General features: G+C 47.6%; 1 protein-coding gene across 1 annotated transcript; it reads left to right on the top strand.

Moving 5' to 3' along the window:
* Positions 1-4,189: 4,189 nt before the first annotated feature.
* trafd1 (TRAF-type zinc finger domain containing 1) lies at positions 4,190-19,249 on the top strand. Its single transcript, XM_039742748.1, has 16 exons — positions 4,190-4,345; positions 6,729-6,786; positions 6,965-7,100; positions 7,446-7,499; positions 8,418-8,537; positions 8,652-8,766; positions 9,019-9,221; positions 11,156-11,510; positions 11,762-12,004; positions 13,608-13,847; positions 15,409-15,485; positions 15,740-15,964; positions 18,232-18,361; positions 18,442-18,706; positions 18,787-18,835; positions 18,928-19,249. The coding sequence occupies exons 2-16, from the start codon at positions 6,752-6,754 to the stop codon at positions 18,973-18,975; spliced, it is 2,295 nt and encodes a 764-aa protein (XP_039598682.1). The 5' UTR covers positions 4,190-4,345; positions 6,729-6,751; the 3' UTR covers positions 18,976-19,249.
* The last annotated feature ends 999 nt before the right edge of the window (positions 19,250-20,248 follow it).

Here is a 20,248-nt window from a genome sequence, read left to right as displayed (position 1 = left end):
CTGGGATTGGTTCCTGCCTTGTGCCCTGTGTTGGCTGGGTTTGGCTCCAGCACACCCCCGTGACCCTGCGTTTGGATGCAGCGGGTTAGAAAATGGATGGATGGATATAACGCATTTCCTTCTTACAGGTGCAGTCTCCAGTCGTTATGATCCTGCACATGACTTTGTGCAGCCATTTATAGCACCTTTCTGTCTCAAAGGCTTCCACTCAGGGTCACACATAATGACAACCAGCAGCCAAGGGACCACTGACTGCGTTCAAGTCAAGCTAAACCCGACTTTTTTTATAGTGCCTTTCACAGCGGATGCTATTCCAGGGTGCTTTACAGCGTCTCAATTCCAAATTTGTACAACACTCACATTGGCCAGTGAAGGAGCTCACGGTCCAGACAGACTGGTGCAAAGCCGGGCACCACAGTTGTATGGAGACCATACTGGGCATAGCTTCCATGTCATGCATTACACTTCCTGCCAAGATTTGTATCCAACATTGGGCACAGGGTGGCAAATGCCAGGCTTCGTTTGCCAGACTTTTAGAGCCACAAGATTAAGGGACCAGACGTACTGACTAACTGGAACACACAGGGCAGTGGGGTGGCATGGTCACTTGTAATGGAAGGGGGCACATGGGCATCTTGCCACATGACTACTTAGTTTTGTGAACTATGGGTATCATTTCCAGTAAGGGTTGGCGAATCGGCCTAATGAGCTGATACACCAGCACAGACACCATGCCACCTGTGGCCTAAGCTGAAGGTAAGGGCTGTGATGACAGCTGAAGCGGACACATGGTGGCATTCACCCCTTTTTTAAACCGGCTCTGAAACTGACAGCAGTCAGGTCAACCCTGCAATGTCAGGCTCAGACGTGGCATTTGAGAGGCAAAAGTCTCTGTGCCCCTGAGGGCCCACAACACCCCCTCGAGGTTCAAGGTTTCAAAATGAGATCTGAGGTGTCAAACACAACAGCACACCCTTGGAACAAAGGGCCCAGAGTGCCATCTAGTGGCCCAAGATTTCATTGCACCCTCTGACTGGTCCCCAGTTGCACTTTACCTCTCATGATTCCTGATATACTGTAACCAATTGTATCCGGCTGCAGGTCACAGGTCCCACTGTGCCCCCTAGTGGCCAGTGTTACTTAGTGTTCACACAGGTCCTACACCCTCTCCTGATTACACTTGGTGTTGCTGTCAGGTTAAACCAAACGTTCTGGGAGTTTTCAGTTAAGGAAGGCACTAGTCACTAATGATGGCACCAGAGAGCAGCGACTAGGACATGTGAGGATTCATTTCACTGCACTCTGTCCAGGTCACAGCAATGGCACTACAAATTCTGTATTCGTCTCTGGAACATCAGCGTGCATATGCATGGATTTTCTTTAATTGTCCTGGATCCCACAGTGCCTCCTAGTGGCCAAGGTAACATGGTGCCCTCTAATGGTCCAAAGTCCCGATTTACTTCTAAATGGTCCCCGGATCATCAGTGTATCCTTGCAACTCAAAGCCCAATGTCCCCAGGATCCACAGTGACCTCCACCATGCACTCTGTCTTTGACCCCAAGTCCCACAGCATGAACTAACAGTCCCAGATACCACAGTGCCCCCTAGTGGCCAGCAATCACACAGTGTCCTCTAAAGGTCCCAGGATCAACAGGTCACGCTTGCAAGTTAATAGTCCCACAGCAACATATAAGAATCCCGGTCCCACAGCGCCCCCACCAGTCCAAGGTTATTGGGCTCAAGTATAACAGGACCACAGTGCTCTTTAATGGTCCAAAACCAATAATACCCCTAGTGGCCCAAGGAACGTGGGACCCTCTAATGATCCAACCTGCCAAATTACTTCTAAATGGTCCCAGGATCATCAGAGAGCCTTTGCAAGTCAAAGTCCCACAGCGCCCTCACCTGCCCAAGGTGGTAGCGGCAGCATTTTTATGCCACAGCTGGGAGTAGTTCCAGTGCCAAAGGATTGCACCCAGGAAACAGTACCAGGGTCAGATAGCACAGCCATGAAATGTGACAACCCATCGAGGAACCCAGTAGGACTGTCCTCCTAAACTACAATTCCCATGAAACCCTGCAGGAGTCCAAACCAGAGGGACACCATAGCATCAGCGCTACCTAGCGTGCTGAGGGAACATTCATTTGTGAGAGGCAGTCCCCTAATATCTATCCATTTTTCTGGAGGTAGGGAGCAGCACCCATCATGGCCAGAACTCCCATCAATATTGGTGTATTAAAATAAATGTTCTGTTGGAATGACAAATGCAATGCATATGTCTTGGTTATATGCCATTTGGCATGGGATGTGTAAAGGCAGGTTTAATGTTTGTGATGCGCCATCTGTTAGAATGACAAATGCAATACATATAAAATGTTATATGCCATTTAGTATGGGATTCATAAAAGCAGTATTAATGTTAGGAATGTGCCATCTGTTGGAGTGACAAATGCAATGCATACAGTATGTCTCTGTTATATGGCATTTCGAATGGAATTTGTAAAAGCAGTGTTAATGTTAGTGGTGCGCCATCTGTGAGAATGATAAATGGATACATTTTATTACTACAAATGCTTGTGATGTACCATCTGTTGGAATGATAGAGAGACATTGAAACCTGAAACACAGACACTTACTCTTTTATTAAGGTGGATGCTGCATGCAATGGACAGTATGTACTTACAGTGTATTTGTGTGTCTTGCTAATATCATTTCACTGTTGACTGTTCAAAGTGGACATCTTCCTAACCTGCTTATTTAGGACAGGGTCGTGGGGCAACTGGAATCAATCCCAGAAAGCATCAGGAGCAAGGCAGGAACAAAACCTAAGCAGGTTGAACACAAACACATCGCGGGGCCAGTTTAACATCACCAGTTCCCTTAGCTTTCATGTCTTTGGACTGTGAGAGGAAATCCACACACCACGGGGAGAACGTGCAAACTCCATACAGGAAGCAGCTGGGACATGAAATGCAATTTTCAAAATAAGAAATGAAATACGTCATAAGCTCAGTAGCAGCTTAAAATCTACTACAAATAAAGTGAGATGCATCAGGTCAGTGGTGACAAAATAAAAGTACAAGGAGTGGTTGCAATGGGTAATAAATATATGATACGGGTTTGTCAATGCCACTTCCATGGTTAGGTGCCCAACACTTGACCAGCTGTTGTAAAACATGCAGAAAAAGAAGGCAGGTGGGACTGGTGGGCAAACAATGGGAAGCCATACAAGTTAGGTGAGCTGGCATTGCTAAATTGGCCCCTAGTGTGTGTGTGTTCAACTTGTGATGGACTGGCATCCTGTCCAGGTTTGGTTCCTGTTTGGATACGCTGGTTAGAAATAATGGAGGGATGGATGGGAAGCTGAAGCAAAATGGCCACCTAACGAGTTGAACTCTGAGCTTTAACGAGGGATCAGCCAATGAGTTCAGTTTCAGTCCTTCTCCTCTGTTCGTTTTACTCATCAGATGACCTTGGAAATCCCCCCCCAAACGGCAGCAACGGTGGCGGCAGCAGTAGCGGAAGGTTCGGGTGGAGACGCCCGGTCTAGGAAAGCCAGGAGAACGCAGGTAAATGCAGGCTCTCTGTGTCCGCCTTCAGGCCGAGAATTAAAGATCCACTCAGCCCGGCTTATCCTGAACGGGCTGAAAGTGAGAAGTGCCGGCTACACCGAGGTCACAGTCCTACCCCCGTCCTACCCAAGATCCACTTTGTGACAGGATAACCAGACAAGGCAGGCCATTGTGTGAGCTGCCCTCGGCTGTAGTGCCATGCAGCTCATTAACCTGCCGTTCTCAACTCAAAGCCGCACAATTCAGCGAACGAAGCACCCCCTCTCGCCGCCATATTGTGTTAATGAACTATTTGTCCATTAAATTATTATAAATGTAATTGTAGACGGTAGCCTTTTAAATAAGAATATGACGAAGCGACAGTCAAGACAGTTAAGGCTCAGAATGTACTTATAGTGCTCGCCCACAGCGATCAGCTGGAAGCCATCGGATAGGTTAGTGTGTGATGATGTCACAGTGACGATGTTACTGTCGGAGACGGAATTTTAGTGCCTCACTTGACTTTGATTGGCCCGCCGTTTGAGATTGATTTGGAGATTTTCGAATGGAATGGCCAGCACTGCAGCATTCGTCCAATCAAAGTGTAGGGGGCGGGGACTTGCAGGGGTCGACAGCAGAGTAGTTCTTGTTTCTGTTTGTTTGATGAGTTAGTTGACTGCGACGCAGATCGCCGACAGGACACCGGGCTGGAACTGTTGGAGCGATTCTTTTCGAATCACTTCGTGTCATCGGAGCTCGACATTCACCGCAGAGAAGGCGTCGTTAGTCGAGGTAAACTTTCCCTCTTTTCACTCTCTTCAAAGTGAAAGGAGTCTGCGGGAGTCCCGTTCAGGAAGCGACTGCTCGGTTCGGGGTACAGGTCTTAAGGATGAAGGTGGGCCGAGTTCAGGTAAAAAGCAAAGAAATAAACGTGAGCTCCCTAGCATCACGACAACAAATGTCATTCGTCCGGCCGGCACCAGTCATTCTGTTGCGGATCTGATAATGTGATCGTTAATGTTGATTGGGCGTTTTCGGTGGTCTAGCGAGGTTTGTACTTTACCTACGCTGAGGCTGCGCTTGGTCAGCCAAGCGTTCATTTCCACCATCCTTGTAGGGCAGAGAAATAAGATGATGGAATGGAAAGCGATATTGGATGGCTAAATGGGAGGACTGGTATCATCTGATCACGAGTTAGGATCACGTAACGTCCGGATGGGGGTGGGGGACTAGATTAGCTTTTCATTCCAAACGTCTCTCAGTAAGGAGTCCAGGGTTTGTATCCCAAGCCCTCCCCATGTGTGGGTGGGTTTCCTCCCACAGTCCAAAGATATGCAAGGTTAGGTGAACTGGTGGATCCTAAATTGTCCCGTGTGTGTTTGTCCTGCCAAGTCCATGCTATGCTAACTAGGATAGGCTCCAGCAGACCCCCACCACTCTGTTCAGGACTAAGTGGGTTTAAAAATGACTGACTGAGGCTCGGGTTTAAGCTTGTCCCCATTGATGTTTTACTCTCTCCAAGTCATGGGTTTTCTTTGTAAGAAAATCATTTAATATCGTGCCAAATAAAAATAAGCCTTTAGAATTCACAGATTGTACGTAAAGTCACATGAAAGTGCTAACAGCTCTAAACATTGATCATTGTGCATGGGATGTAAAGAGCGTGGCATGCGCCATCAGGGCACGTCAGCTACTGCCACTCATCCCCACATTTTCTAAAGCACCTTTTTCCCCCAAATGGGAGGAGCAGACTCTGCAGTTAGCACCGGGATCAAGGCAGTAGCCCACCGTGATGGGGGTCACTGGGCAGATTTGGGGCCACAGATCCTCAGGCTGGGATGGGACAGCAGGTGTAGACACTGACAGAGGAGGCCAAGTCTGCACGGTCCCTGGAATCAAACCCTGGGGGCCTGCATGGCAGTGTTGAGTCCCTTCAGAATAAAAGCCCCTTCTCCTATGGTGAGGCTGCCCGGGTAGAACGTGTCCCATTGGTTAGTTTCAAGTAGGCTTTTCAGAAGAGACGTGAAGAAACATTGGGGGACACTTACGCTATACAGGTCTGGTGGACAGTAATGGCCGCTCTCCGCCATTAAAAAAAAGTGTCCACACTAAACTACATTTGCATTGAAAAAAACGGCTTTTATAAATGAACACCATCTCGGTCCACACTGGCGTTTTCACAATGTCAACAAAAGTACCGCCATTTACACTAAAATGACCAAAAGTGCATAAGACGCCGGGCTCGCACACACGAGGGAAAAAATCCTAAACAGAACACCAGCAGCTGCGAAATTTATTACAAAATTTAGACTTTTTGTGAGTAACAACTGACGCCGTGGAAAGTGATGCCTCTGTGCCCGCTATGTTGGAGTGCGGTTTACTCCCATGAAAGGTGACCAATCGGGGAATGAGAAGCTACTGAATAATGAGCAGGATCCAATCAGAGGCTGCGTTTTTGTGTTGTAAATATTGTCGGGGAAAGGTGAAAATGTCAATAGACTCGAACTGCGGACCCCCAGAGTGCCCCTCCGTTGAGGATGTTGTCACTTTACACATTTCAGTGATGACAGCTGGTTGCGGTGAGGGTTGTGTGACTCGCTAAGTCAAGGAAACCAAGTGACAAAAAACCTGCAATCTGATTGGCCGTCCTGAAGAGTGGAGGTGTGCAGCTGGACTGTCTCGAAAATGGAGACTAAATGAGGACGTCCCCTCGGGCTTAGCGCAGACGGGACACAACTGATCCTCATCATCATACGGAGGGAGACATACGTTCACTAGTGGAAGGCCCTGCCACCGTCCACGTCCGAGTATCTGTACGTCGATATCGCCCATCGGGCATCGATTTAAGAGAACGTATAGCAATTATCGAGTTCACGGATACGTCCAAGTGCACCATGCCAGGTGAATGATCGGAGAGTTAGAAAATGGCGAACAGACGTTATTCACTAAAGCACGGAGATCACCACTTCGTTAGAACGCGCAGGGTCCCGGGGAGTCGTCAGAGTCCATTTTTCATTTCTAACCTCCTCTTAGTCCTGGCTGATGAGATACCAGCAGCTGTAACTAGGGTTTGAATGATGGGAAGCGTCACGGCGTAATCGAAGTGGCCCCTGTATCTCTCTACCACTATTCACACTCCAATCTTTATTTGCTTTTTTTTTTCCTCTCTTTTTAGGACTGTTGAACCGGAAGTGAAAGATGGCCAACGTGGGCACACACCTCTGTGGAAACTGGTACTTGTATATCGTAAAATCCTTGAAAAGAACAAAACAGACCCGCCTGGGGTGTCTGCTTTAGTGTTATTTCCCGTAATGTGAATGCACCGAGCCGCAATAAGCCGTTAATTGTAGCTTCTGAATGAACGACTGGTACACACCGAGGCCTTCCTAACCTGTCTGTTCATCTCCGTAGCAAGCGGGACATCCCCACGGAGAACTTCACGATCCATGAAGTGCACTGCCGGAGGAACATCAAGTTGTGCCCGCGCTGTGCAGAGCCCGTCCCCAAAGCGGATCTGGAGGAGCACATTGACTCCCAGCATGCACAGGTGAGGAGCCGCGTAGACCCCGACGGTCAGGTCCTTGATTGGCGGTCCTACGTCTTCATGCAGAATTATACATTCAGGTGCCAGAGTAGAGGAGAACTGGGCCCCTTCATTGGCACCAAACACGCACCACCTGCACAACGGGTGTGAATGACAATTTGAACAAACACAAATCCAAGCACTGTACCAGAACTTTCTGGGAGACCTGGCAGTGCCAGGGTGGTCCCCAGTGTACATACCTGCACAGATCTCATCTTCTGGTCCATAGTGGTTTAACATAATTGGTACAAGTTGGCCTCCTTGGTTGGCACAGCTGCACTCACATCGGGTTTCTTATTTCTTCCACAGGTTGTCTGTAAATGTACAATGAAGATGGAGAGGAGTCAGCTGGAGGAACACCAGGTATTTAAATTAAAGTAAATGAAATTTAAACTAGCTTGGTTTCCAAAAAAGTTGGGACACTAAACAAATTGTGAATAAAAACTGAATGCAATGAAGTGGAGATGGCAAATGGCAATATTTTATTTGTAATAGAACGTAGATGACAGATCAAACGTTTAATCCAAGTAAATGTATCATTTTAAAGGAAAAATATGTTGATTCAAAATTTCACGGTGTCAACAAATCCCAAAAAAGTTGGGACAAGTAGCAATAAGAGGCTGGAAAATGTAAATTTGAGCATGACGAAGAGCTGGAAGACCAATAAACACTAATTAGGTCAATTGGCAACATGATTGGGTATAAAAAGAGCTTCTCAGAGTGGCAGTGTCTCTCAGAAGCCAAGATGGGTAGAGGATCACCAATTCCCACAATGTTGCGCAGAAAGATAGTGGAGCAATATCAGAAAGGTGTTACCCAGCGAAAATTGCAAAGACTTTGCATCTATCATCATCAACTGTGCATAACATCATCCGAAGATTCAGAGAATCTGGAACAATCTCTGTGCGTAAGGGTCAAGGCCGTAAAACCATACTGGATGCCCGTGATCTCCGGGCCCTTAAATGACACTGCACCACAAACAGGAATGCTACTGTAAAGGAAATCACAGAATGGGCTCAGTAATACTTCCAGAAACCATTGTCAGTGAACACAATCCACCGTGCCATCCGCCGTTGCCAGCTGAAACTCTACAGTGCAAAGAAGAAGCCATTTCTAAGCAAGATCCACAAGCTCGCTGTGCCACTCACAGAGTTAATGGCTGCCCTGCTCCTCTCTGCTACCTCAGTTGTCACTTGCTTTCCTTTTGTGGTTTTATTTGCTCATTGGTCTGCCTGCACCCGCTTTCTAACTGCGTGTGATGCCAACTCTTGTCCCTTTCAGTCCCAGGAATGCAGCCTGCGCCTGGTAAAGTGCCAGTTCTGTGAGCTGGAGGTGACTTTCAGCAAGCGGGCTGGCCACGAGTACTGTGGGGCCAGCGCGCGAGCGCTGAGAAGTGTCTCCGTAGCGTGATGGTGAGAGAGCTGGGCACCCACCCGGCCGTGTGTGGCATCGAGGCGAGGAGACATCCAGCAGCAAGCGGCCAGTCCACTTGTCCAGGGCTCCGTTCAACCACAGAATGTTGCACAGCGAGGGCATTTTGGCAGAGGAGAACACAAGAAGGCATTCAATTTGGGCACAGAGTCGGGGATGAGAAGACCAGCGCTGGAGCGTGCCAGAGACCAGAACCAAGGTACCCAGTTTGGTGTGTTTAGTTGACGCGTGGCGATTGCACCATGTGCATGCACCCAGTGGTGTACGCGTGCGTAGAGGCAGGAATTTGAAATGAATAAGGCGACCCTGGAATTAAGCAGGCTGAACGCTACCTGCAGGTTTCCCCATGTACAGGTCTGCCAGTTTAGTATGGCAGGCCACTCGGTTTCATTTTAAAACAACATGACATACGGCGCGTCGTAATCTGCTCTAATTCTGACTCTCTCTGTAGTGGATAAAGTGAAGCAGAACAAAAAGAATGGCGGGTGGGAAGCTGGGCACCCCGAGGCGCGGGGCGAGCACTCCTCTCTGGATCACCTGCTGGCTCTTAGCCTACAGAACGGCTTTGGGGACGAGCAGACCACCTGGGGCGACTTTCTGGAGGACAGCTTCGTCGATGAGCAACTTCGCCGGACTCCACCAGCCCGTGAGCGGGTCGGGCCTCTCTCAGAATTTCAACTCCGAGAATCCAAGTGAGTAGCTTTTTCATGAATTTTTTTTGCAACATTTGGGCACCAAACCTATGCCATACATATGGCCCAACACACCTCGTTGAAATCGGCCAATGCGATACAGGTGTAGCCTTAGGCTCATTTTATTCAACATTGTTTCATGCACAAAAGTCCTACCTTGTGAACACTAGGGAGTGCCCTGAGCCCAGACACCCAGTTGATAAAGGGGTTTGATTTGACCAAAGTAACTTACACAGGTCACGATCCTCCAAAGCACAACAGATCCTCCGTCTCTCCTCACAGCCTTCCTCCTCCCGACTCGACTCGTCTTCACGAGGCCGGGTGTCTTCTTCTTATACCAGAGCCCTTCCTAGGGCTCAAGTGACGTCAGGCGGAACCTCATTCCTGGTCTGCGCCTTTCTTACAGCCCCCTCTGGTGGCACCCACACGCCAGGAACAGGGCCGCTCACCAAGACTACATTACCCAAGATGCCCTGCGGCAACATGAATGAGAACCTGCCACCTAGTGTAGTGGGGGATTAAGTAGCCCACTGTTGCAGTCCTTCCCCATCCATACATTTCTTACGGCGTGCCAGTCCACCCAGGCTGTCTACTAAACACAGACACATAACACCCACTTGATTAACTTATTGTCAGAATAAGCAACAACATGACATTTAGTTATTTTAGAAACAAAAGAAATTTGATAAACGAGAGGAGACCTTTTAGTCCATCAAGCTAATCAGCTAAGCTCTTCTAATAAATTATGAAAACAAAAAACAACTCATTTCATACAATGGATGGATGGACGGATATCTAAGGTGTCCTGCAGGGGGCGTAAAGACCCCCCTCCCCCCCGACACAACTGCAGAGTGCAGTAAGGATTTATTTCTAAGGTTCCTCTAAACAAGCTCCTCTCCACAGTTCACCCTGGCACAGCACAACACTTCTGTGCTTTGTCTTTCTTCTCCCCAATTCCTCCCAGCAAGCTTGTCTGCACCCTCCTGACAAAGGGGTGTAACTGCAGACTGCAGTACCTATGTGGTCAGTCACAAGACGTCATTCACGTCATGCCCACCCCGTGCCCAGTTTAGGGTTAGCGGACTCGTGGGCTGTTTTGTGACTAACATGGTGGGCTTTACCTTCCCTTGCGTCATAGGTAATGCAGGCTCCAGTTAGACCCTTCTCCCTCCTGATTTCAGTCCACCCCCTCCCAGGGAATGCAGAGGGGGTTAAAGTTGGACCCCAGAGTCCTTCAGGTGCCCCAATGCCACACCTGGGGAGCCCATTCTGGGAGGTGACCTCCTTCTGCAGCTCCGCCTGGTGGTACCCGAGTACCTCACTCGGACTACAGCTGCTCCCTGGTTACCCTATGGGTTGTTTACTACCAGCCAGATGCTGCCACCCCGTGTATCAGGGGGTTTTGTATGTCCACAAAGGACAGCCCCCCAGTGTCCTTCCAAAACGATTTGATAAGCCCATCCATTCTAAAGGTGTCTCACCTGGGTAAGGAGCCATTAGTATGGTGTCCTCTGGGATAATGGATGGGACTTTATCTGCCCCTAGGGGGACATTGTTCTTTTTACAGACACACTTTATAAAAATTAATAAATAAATAAATGCACAGCAGTGACCACACATTTCATGGTAGAGCACAATTTCATCCAAAGCTCAATGTACTTTACGAGATTCTGTAAAAAAAACAAGAATAAACGACAGAGCAGAAATAGTAAATGCCCCACCGCCATTGCTGATGCCAGTCTGTCATGCTGTGCCACTCACAGAGTTAATGGCTGCCCTGCTCCTCTCTGCTACCTCAGTTGTCACTTGCTTTCCTTTTTGTGGTTTTATTTGCTCATTGGTCTGCCTGGCACCCCGCTTTCTAACACGTGTGATGCCAACTCTTGTCCCTTTCAGTCCCAGGAATGCAGCCTGCGCCTGGTAAAGTGCCAGTTCTGTGAGCTGGAGGTGACTTTCAGCAAGCGGGCTGGCCACGAGGAGTACTGTGGGACGCGCACGGAGCGCTGCGAGAAGTGTCTCCGTAACGTGATGGTGAGAGAGCTGGGCACCCACCCGGCCGTGTGTGGCATCGAGGCGCCGGAGACATCCAGCAGCAAGCGGCCAGTCCACTTGTCCAGGGCTCCGTTCAACCACAGAATGTTGCACAGCGAGGGCATTTTTGGCAGAGGAGAACACAAGAAGGCATTCAATTTGGGCACAGAGTCGGGGATGAGAAGACCAGCGCTGGAGCGTGCCAGAGACCAGAACCAAGGTACCCAGTTTGGTGTGTTTAGTTGACACGTGACGATTGCACCATGTGCATGCACCCAGTGGTGGCACGTAAACGTAGGCAGGAATTTGAAATGAATAAGGCGACCCTGGAATTAAGCAGGCTGAACGCTACCTGCAGGTTTCCCCATGTACAGGTCTGCCAGTTTAGTATGGCAGCGCCACTCGGTTTCATTTTAAAACAACATGACGACGACGTATCGTAATCTGCTCTAATTCTGACTCTCTCTGTAGTGGATAAAGTGAAGCAGAACAAAAAGAATGGCGGGTGGGAAGCTGGGCACCCCGAGACGCAGGACGAGCACTCCTCTCTGGATCACCTGCTGGCTCTTAGCCTACAGAACGGCTTTGGGGACGAGCAGACCACCTGGGGCGACTTTCTGGAGGACAGCTTCGTCGATGAGCAACTCGCCGGACTCCACCAGCCCGTGAGAACGGGGTCGGGCCTCTCTCAGAATTTCAACTCCGAGAATCCAAGTGAGTAGCTTTTTTCGTGAATTTTTTTTTTTTGCAACATTTGGGCACCAAACCTATGCCATACATATGGCCCAACACACCTCGTTGAAATCGCGCCAATGCGATACAGGTGTAGCCTTAGGCTCATTTTATTCAACATTGTTTCATGCACAAAAAGTCCTACCTTGTGAACACTAGGGAGTGCCCTGAGCCGCAGACACCCAGTTGATAAAGGGGTTGATTTGACCAAAGTAACTTACACAGGTCACGATCCTCCAAAGCACAACAGATCCTCCGTCTCTCCTCACAGCCTTCCTCCTCCCGACTCGACTCGTCTTCACGAGGCCGGGTGTCTTCTTCTTATACCAGAGCCCTTCCTAGGGCTCAAGTGACGTCAGGCGGAACCTCATTCCTGGTCTGCGCCTTTCTTACAGCCCCCTCTGGTGGCACCCACACGCCAGGAACAGGGCCGCTCACCAAGACTACATTACCCAAGATGCCCTGCGGCAACATGAATGAGAACCTGCCACCTAGTGTAGTGGGGGATTAAGTAGCCCACTGTTGCAGTCCTTCCCCATCCATACATTTCTTGACGTCCAGGAAAGGTGCTTCCAGACAAATCCAACTGGGGCAACTGTCCATCCACACCTTCTTCCCTTCTGCCAGGATGCCAATCAGGGACAGGGGGGTTATCTGACAGAGACGATGGCCGATAACAAATTGGCGCCAATGGAGTGTCAGAGCCCAAGAGTGTGGCGGCACAGCACTTGTGAACCATGCCACTCCCCCACCCTTCGGTACTGCAGCCCTGGCTCCTTGTACCCCCTGCTTGTCGTTGGCGCCCCACTTGAAATTCAAAAGGGGGATTGGAGGAAGGGGTCGTAAATAGCCAGTCGAGGCGCCAACTCTGGGTAAATGAGGTCCGGCGTGGAATCTTCCATTTGTGTTGTCGTGTCGGCGTCCACAAAGTTTGGGATTGTGCAATTTCAGATTAGCGGTACTCAACCTGTCTAACAGGGTCTAGTGATGAATGAATTCTTAATGTGCACGTCGGACCCTCGTGTCCTACAAATGGCAGCATTGCCTGCCTCTCTCCAGATTTAAAACGCAGAACGTCATGCTGTTTAATAAAAACACACATCGACTGACCTGCTCCTTTCTACTCCTTTGTCCCGTTTTTAGGCTCCACCTACCGTTAAGGCCCACCCTCCATTTACGGGTAGTAACTCCTCGTTCACCCACCACTGTAAAGAAGTCCATTTTGACAAGATACACAAACTAAAATGGCTTAAAGGGCTTCACAAATTAGTAGAAACTTACATTTATATTAGAAATTTAACAGTTAAAAAAACAAAACAAACAACTCCACACTGCGTCTCCATGACACCCTGGCAAAGAGCCGACTTGGTATGGCCAGAGGGCTGCAGCGCCAATGCCCGCTCCACCACCACGAGAGCATTAATGGTGTCCGACCTCCGCCTCAGATGAGGGCCTCCACGAGTAGATGGCACTCGGTGGCACAAGTCTCACGTCACCATCACGTGACCCAGCTGTGCGGCCTGCCCTTTGAGAGGTGGAGGGTCTCTCTCTCTCTCATTCAACTAACCCTGCTGAGCTTTTGCAGAAACCCTGGAGTGGCTGATGTCAAATGGCAGATGGCAGAATGGCTCCAGGGAGAAGCTGGAGGAAAATGCCACAGTAGACCACCTGCTGGCGCTGGGCTTAAAGGACGACCTCACCCAGGATCTGCTGAGCTACACTGGCTTGGTGAAAGACAGCTTTGTCAACGGGGACCTGACAAACCTCCATAAGCAGCCAGCGATGGAGTCGATGCTCTTTAGAAATCTGAACGTGTCGGACCACCGTGAGTATTTTAATGTCAAGTACTGGGCGATCGCCATTGTTCTTGTTACTTTATTGTCATTTAGTCCATAACACTAACACCTTCCTTCAAGATGAGGTGGGAAATACTTGGATTACTCTGAATAATCCATAATATGGAAAGAGAGGTCACCACCGTGACACCATCAAGGACTTCTGTTTTTGAAGACCTCAACTTCAGAAGCCTGCTCAGTTCAGAAATCCAGGTAATAAATTTAAGGCCGGTGACGACTCGGTGGCAGTGATCCATACAAACATCTTGTAAGTAAACGCCGTATCGCATTATGTCGGTGCCAGTCCTGATTTGTCTCTGTCCAACCGGTCTGCGACTCGGCAATCACGGACAAAAATCAGACGGGTTTCATTTTGTCTTCAGGCCCGTTTTATACTTGTTTGCATTTCCACAAGGGTCCGCTAGGGCGTGTGTGACAGAAATTTTGTCATCAGTCCTGGCATTCATACCCTCGCTGTTGGTGACCGTGTGCCTTCAGAATTGTAGAACTGCACTTCCCACGTGCACTCATTGGAGGAACAGCTGTGTAAAGTGTTGCTGCCTGCAACTACAACATCCATTGTTAAAAGCACACAGAGATAGGCAAGCGGGCACAAATTCATGGCAACTGCCAGATGGACAGAAATCAGCTTAGCCACCTTATTGAAAAGACAAATGTCTGTATGTCCATCTGGTTGCTATATCTGTGTCATTCCAACAGATGGCGCATCACAAACATTTGTAGTAATAAAATGCATTGCATTTTTATACCTAATGGCATATAACAAAGACATATGCATTGCATGTGTTATTCCAACAGATGGCACACCACAAACAATGACCCTGCTTTTATGAATCCCATACCAAATGGTACATAACAGACATATGCATTGCATTTTTCATTCAACAGATGGCACATCTCAAACTTTAACACTGCTTTTATGAATCGGATACCAAATGGCATATAACAGATGCATATACACTGCATTTGTTATTCTGAGAGATGGCACATCATATTCTTGTGTAGTAATAAAATGCATTGGATTCTTATTTTTAACAGATGGCACATAACAAACATTAGCACTGCTTTTACAAATCCCATACCCAATGGCATTTAACAAGGACATATGCATTGCGTTTGTCATTCCTACAGATGGCACACCACACACATTAAAACTGCTTTTATAAATCCAATACCAAAAGGCATATAACAGATACATTACATTTGTCATTCCAACAGCTTTTTTTTTTTTTTTTTTTACTACAAATGGTTGTGATGCACTATCTGTTGGAATGACAAATGCAGTGCATTTTATTCCTACATGCATTACACAATACGCTCCAGTAGATGGTGCAGTGCAAACATTAATGCTTTTAAGACAATGGAATTTGGAATTGAATTTTATAGTTGATAGGCAAGAAAATGAATTGTCATTTGTGTGCCTGATGGATATTCTTTGTTCAAGAGCTGGCATTTCTTTTGAGAAGCCCATCTAATCACGTGGAAAGTTCCAGCTTTTCATTGCAATGTCCTCATCTTTTTGGACATTAGGTGGTGGTGATGAAGATATGCTGCCATGCGAGTTCTGTGAGGACCTTTTTCCTGTGGAGGACTTGATTCTGCATCAGGTATGGACCGAAGTTCACATTTCATCCTCCAGAGGGACCAGTGAGTAAACGAATGGGCGAGTCGCAGTGTGATGCTCTCATGTTGTGCGTTGAACTCCCATTGTGGTAGCCATATAATGTACCATTTTGTTACCAAGTCGCTGCCATTCTAGGACGCTCAATGAGTTGAATGCCAGTTGAGATCATCTCTGCCATATTTGAGCCCTGAGATGCCACACTGAGCCATTCTCGCTCTCTCTTTTCCTTGGTCTTAGACGGGATGCAGTCCTTCCAGCGCCTTCTCTTCCTACAGCAAGCAGCTGCCCTCACGACGGCAGGAGGACTCGTTCAGCCCAGTGACACCAAGCCCCCTTTCCTCCCCACTTCTCTCCCAAAAATTTGCAGACCTGGCTTTCGACTCGCCTCTGGGCTCAGACGTGATCCTGCCCTGCGAGTTCTGCGGGATGCTGCTCCAGGAAGACATGCTGTTCCAGCATCAGGTCAGTAAAGCTTTGAGGGTACAATGATGCCAGGCTTGTGCCCGATGCGGCCAGGATGGCAGCAGAACTCGGCTGCTGTGGTGGTGAAGATGAGAGGCGTTGGAAAGGCTGTGACGATGATTTACCATCGAGAGAGAGAACTCGCCACCTCGGCAGACAGCCGGCCGTGCTGCCCTCCTGGATCTGTTCTTTTTAAAGAGACCATTTGCTGTGCCAACAAACCTTGAAAGGGTTAGGGTGGGTTGTCATTGTCACACCATCAGCAGAGTGTCACTTGATTGCTTTCTGTTTTCCACTTTAGTCTTTCTTGACAGGCTTTTACGAACTCTTAACATGAGTCTAGGGTGGTATAGCAGGAGACCCCTGAGAGCCTAATCTTGTACATGCCAGCCACCACCCTAAAGACTGACCTGAAGGAGACACTTAACTGTCCTCTGGTCTGGTGCCCTACCAGGTATGACCAACAACACGTTCAAATTCATCACAAGTTAGTGGCTGTACCCCCATTTCAAAATGAGAGGAGACCTTCTTAGGCTCTAGAATGTTCTCTTTATAGCCGCCGGACCCTCTTGCTTATACCCGAGGTTGGCTATGCATACTCAGTTGTCCAATCAGGTCCTTTCTTTAATGCTATTGTGATTATACTGTATAACATTACTTCTATTTATTATTTATTTTATTTATGTTCATATATTTAATTTCTATTTATGTTATTTGTTTTTCTTTTATTCTATTATTGTAAAGCACTTTGACCACAGCACTTCTATGTTGTTTTAAATGTACTATATAAATAAATTGACATTGACATTGCTACATTTCTAGCTTGGGACGTAAGGGGAGTATGCACCACACCGGGGGATTAACTGTGTTATTCAGGTTGGCCCAGTTAGAAATAAAAATGAAAATGACGCACGCAGCCGTAAATGACAATGGCGCTTTACAGGGAATGGACACAATACGCACATAGCACGTTTTCTTTCTTTAATTAAAAAAAAAAAATGAAGTTCATTAACCAGGAAGACCCTCGAATCACGTGAGCAGACCAAAGTGGTGGCATCTCTGAGGACATCCGCAATCGGCGGCGTCCGGGACGAGGGGGACAGCATTTGTTCTATCTCGGTTAGGGGTTTGTTATTAGTATTTGGGCCAACTGTTCTGTTTTAGCCAGGGGTCCTACACGGGGTGGGGTTCACATATTTGTTTTACATCCTTTTTGATTGTTCTGTTGAACTTAATTTGGCTTGGGTTCCTTATTTGTATTCCTTGTTTTTCATTTTGCCGTCGGATCAATGCCTTGGTTATGTTGCACATGTGGTGCGTCAACAACTGGCCCTCCAGCGTCTAAATCCAGAGGGATGAGGAGTGGCGAGTTTACTTGTGCTTTCTGGGTTTTTGACCTTTTACTTTGCATTGTCGACTATTTGCATGTTTTCGTATCAGGACTGTTGCTAGCTTTGGATGGCCCTTTGGGTCACAAGCAACGCCTTTTTGCCTTCTGCGCTCCTTTAGATCTCCACTCCACTTTTTTTTTTCTTCTTCATAAGAATAAATCTTAAGATATTGCCCTTAATACTAGCTGGGATTTGGAGTTATTTTATTGCGCGGTAAATCCTCTCCTATTAATGGAGGGCTTCATAGGCCCCACAAAGGATGAATTGGAAGTTCCTCTTGTATATTGACACGACGGCTGCTTCTCACTCTATCCTTATTTAAACTGCCCTCATTTAGGGGTCACGTGTTAAAGAACCGAATATCAATTTGTTCCGACACATTAGAGTAAGGTCTGCTGAGCCTCAACAATAGAAGAGGGCAGCGGCCGCTTCTTCCTGCCGGTTATTTGTCTACGGCCGGTTTAAACACAAACTTCCACAGCGAGGCATTAAGATGGTAGGCGCCTGAGGTTTCAGTCTTTCTTCCTCTTTTTTGACAACGGAAACCTGTATACTGTTTCTGTAGCTTAATGAGATATTCTGAAATTGCCTAGATGGTAATTAATTTAAAGCCCTTACTTTCATGTGACGTGTATATATATATTTTTTTCCCCAATAGACTCTAGCTACGGCCCTCCAGAGCTCCACTCCACCGAAGAAGTTGTCACTTGATATTATATGTCAGTGATAGCACCTGGTTACACTGTGATGTAAGATTAGGGTCAAAACCAAGTGACAAAAACCTGCAATCCTATTGGCTGTCCAGAGGAGTTACTGCATCACGGAGGTCTGCAGCTGGACCCCTCTCATTTTCTTCTTTATTCTATTTTAATAAAGGACAAGTGTAACATTCGCCCTCCGACCGCGTGCTTCACAGGCAGCCCACGCGTCCGACGGCCACTGCCTGCAACTGAAAACCCAAACAGGAAATCCTCTCCAATTCCGCAGCGGCGCGTCAAACATCAAGGTAAGCGGAACAATACCCCCCCCACTAAGTAACTCCTCCCATTCTTAACTGAGACCGAGGCGGTTTTCTTGTGTTTGCAGAAGACCCACATCAGCGAGAAAAAGAGGGTACCATTCACCCACTTCAGTCACGAGGGGCGGCAGGGAACCGGCGGCCAGAGAAGGTGCGCTCAGGTTTTCTAGACTCCCAGAAGGATCTGGAGGCCCATGTGAAGCCACAGTCCCCACCCAGACACCAGCAACTGAAACAAAAAGCGGGTAACCTAAAGGTGGCACGTGGATTGCGGCCCCCAGCATCGAGCGTCGATTCCAGCCTTGGGGTGACCTACACTCGCAGACAGACCAGGTGAGCGCCTGCCTGTAGGGTGTGCCATTTTGGTACGGCAGCTGTGCGGATTTCTTATTTTGTCGTCTTTTTCCTGCTAGTGGGAGAGTCGATGGAAAGCGAAACACGAGATTATCGGCAACAAGAAAGGTAATCACTCCAGTGCAGAGACTTGAGAGTTTTAAGACTCGAGCTTCTATTCGGTATCCATACTGCAGGCTTTCTAATTCCTTTATCTTCAGGTTTATTCTCCCACTCTGGACAACCTTAAAGTGGAAGAGGAAGAATGACGCATTCCCCACTCGGCCCTTCCCTCATCCGATCCGTCTCAGGCTGCTTGTTACTTTCTATGCAAGATCCTTGGTTTTATAGTTGCTGTGTGGGCTTCGGGGACTTTTCACACGAGAAAACTGCTGCAATGGCAGTCCGTGAATTATGTTTGTGAGCAATGGCGTCTTCCCCCCCTCTGCCACTTTCTCCAAAGGGGGACGGATTTGCGTTTTTCTATTTTGTTTTCCACTAATTTTAAAAGGTAGTTCCAAATAAACTTCTCTTCATAAGGTTGCTGCAGCTATCATTTTTTCCATTCTGGAATATTCAACAACATTGGAAAGTGCAAGAGGGGGAACCCTCAAGTTATTTAGTGTACCGTAATGAAATGCACAAGCAGGAGATGAACCCTAAATAGCATTCCTAGTGGTCTGTCAGTTGTCTCCGGTGTTATCTCGTATACAACATGTTCACTCGACTCGCGGCATCACCATGCTGAGCTAGGCTGACCACATCCTCAGCAGCATCTTCCAGAAGAAATCAGAGCTACGGTCAGACCTGCTGGGAGTAATCCCAGAGTGTGATAGGATCACATGCTAAAACATCTGGAAAAGAAGAAGTTCTACTCTGAAGTCCTCCCGCACTGGAGAGCACCTTTACCAGTCGCAGACACTCATATGAAACATCCACTTGGGAATGTACCCTCGGTTTTTAGGTTACCACTGGGTATGGAATTGGACCAGGTAATCAAAAGCTATGTCTGATTGCATAGCTGTCACATCACCACCATGGTGGGGGGTACAACATTTGTAAAAGTGCTGCTACACAAAATTGTCGGTCATTCCTACGATCCTCTGAATTTTTCTGTTTGTGTGTATGAATACGTCTGTAGACAAACCGACTCAACCAAGAATCTTTCAATCCAAATTTTCTTTGATACGGTTACCAGCATAGTATGTTCAGTAGAACAGGTTGGAAGTCACGGAGAACAAATGTATTTTTCATGGTCTTTTGTTGACAACATTAGGACAGTTGGTTCCCAGGGAACAGAACAAATGTTTTTTTAAGGTCTGTAGTCAATGTCATTAGGAGAATTGGTTCCAGAGAACAATCATATTTTGAAGGTCTTTTCTCAGCGACACTAGGACAGTTGAATCCTGTCATTAGGAGAGTTGGAGATTCCACGGAACAAACGTTTTTTTCCAAGGTCTTTCATTGACGACATTAGGAAAGTTGGTTTCCAGGGAACAGAACAAACGTATTTTTCAAGGTCTTACATCGATACCACTAGGA

The sequence above is a fragment of the Polypterus senegalus genome, unplaced genomic scaffold (assembly GCF_016835505.1).
Source record: "Polypterus senegalus isolate Bchr_013 unplaced genomic scaffold, ASM1683550v1 scaffold_2810, whole genome shotgun sequence".
Classification (NCBI taxonomy): domain Eukaryota; kingdom Metazoa; phylum Chordata; class Cladistia; order Polypteriformes; family Polypteridae; genus Polypterus; species Polypterus senegalus.
This window is presented reverse-complemented; position numbering and strand designations above follow the sequence as displayed.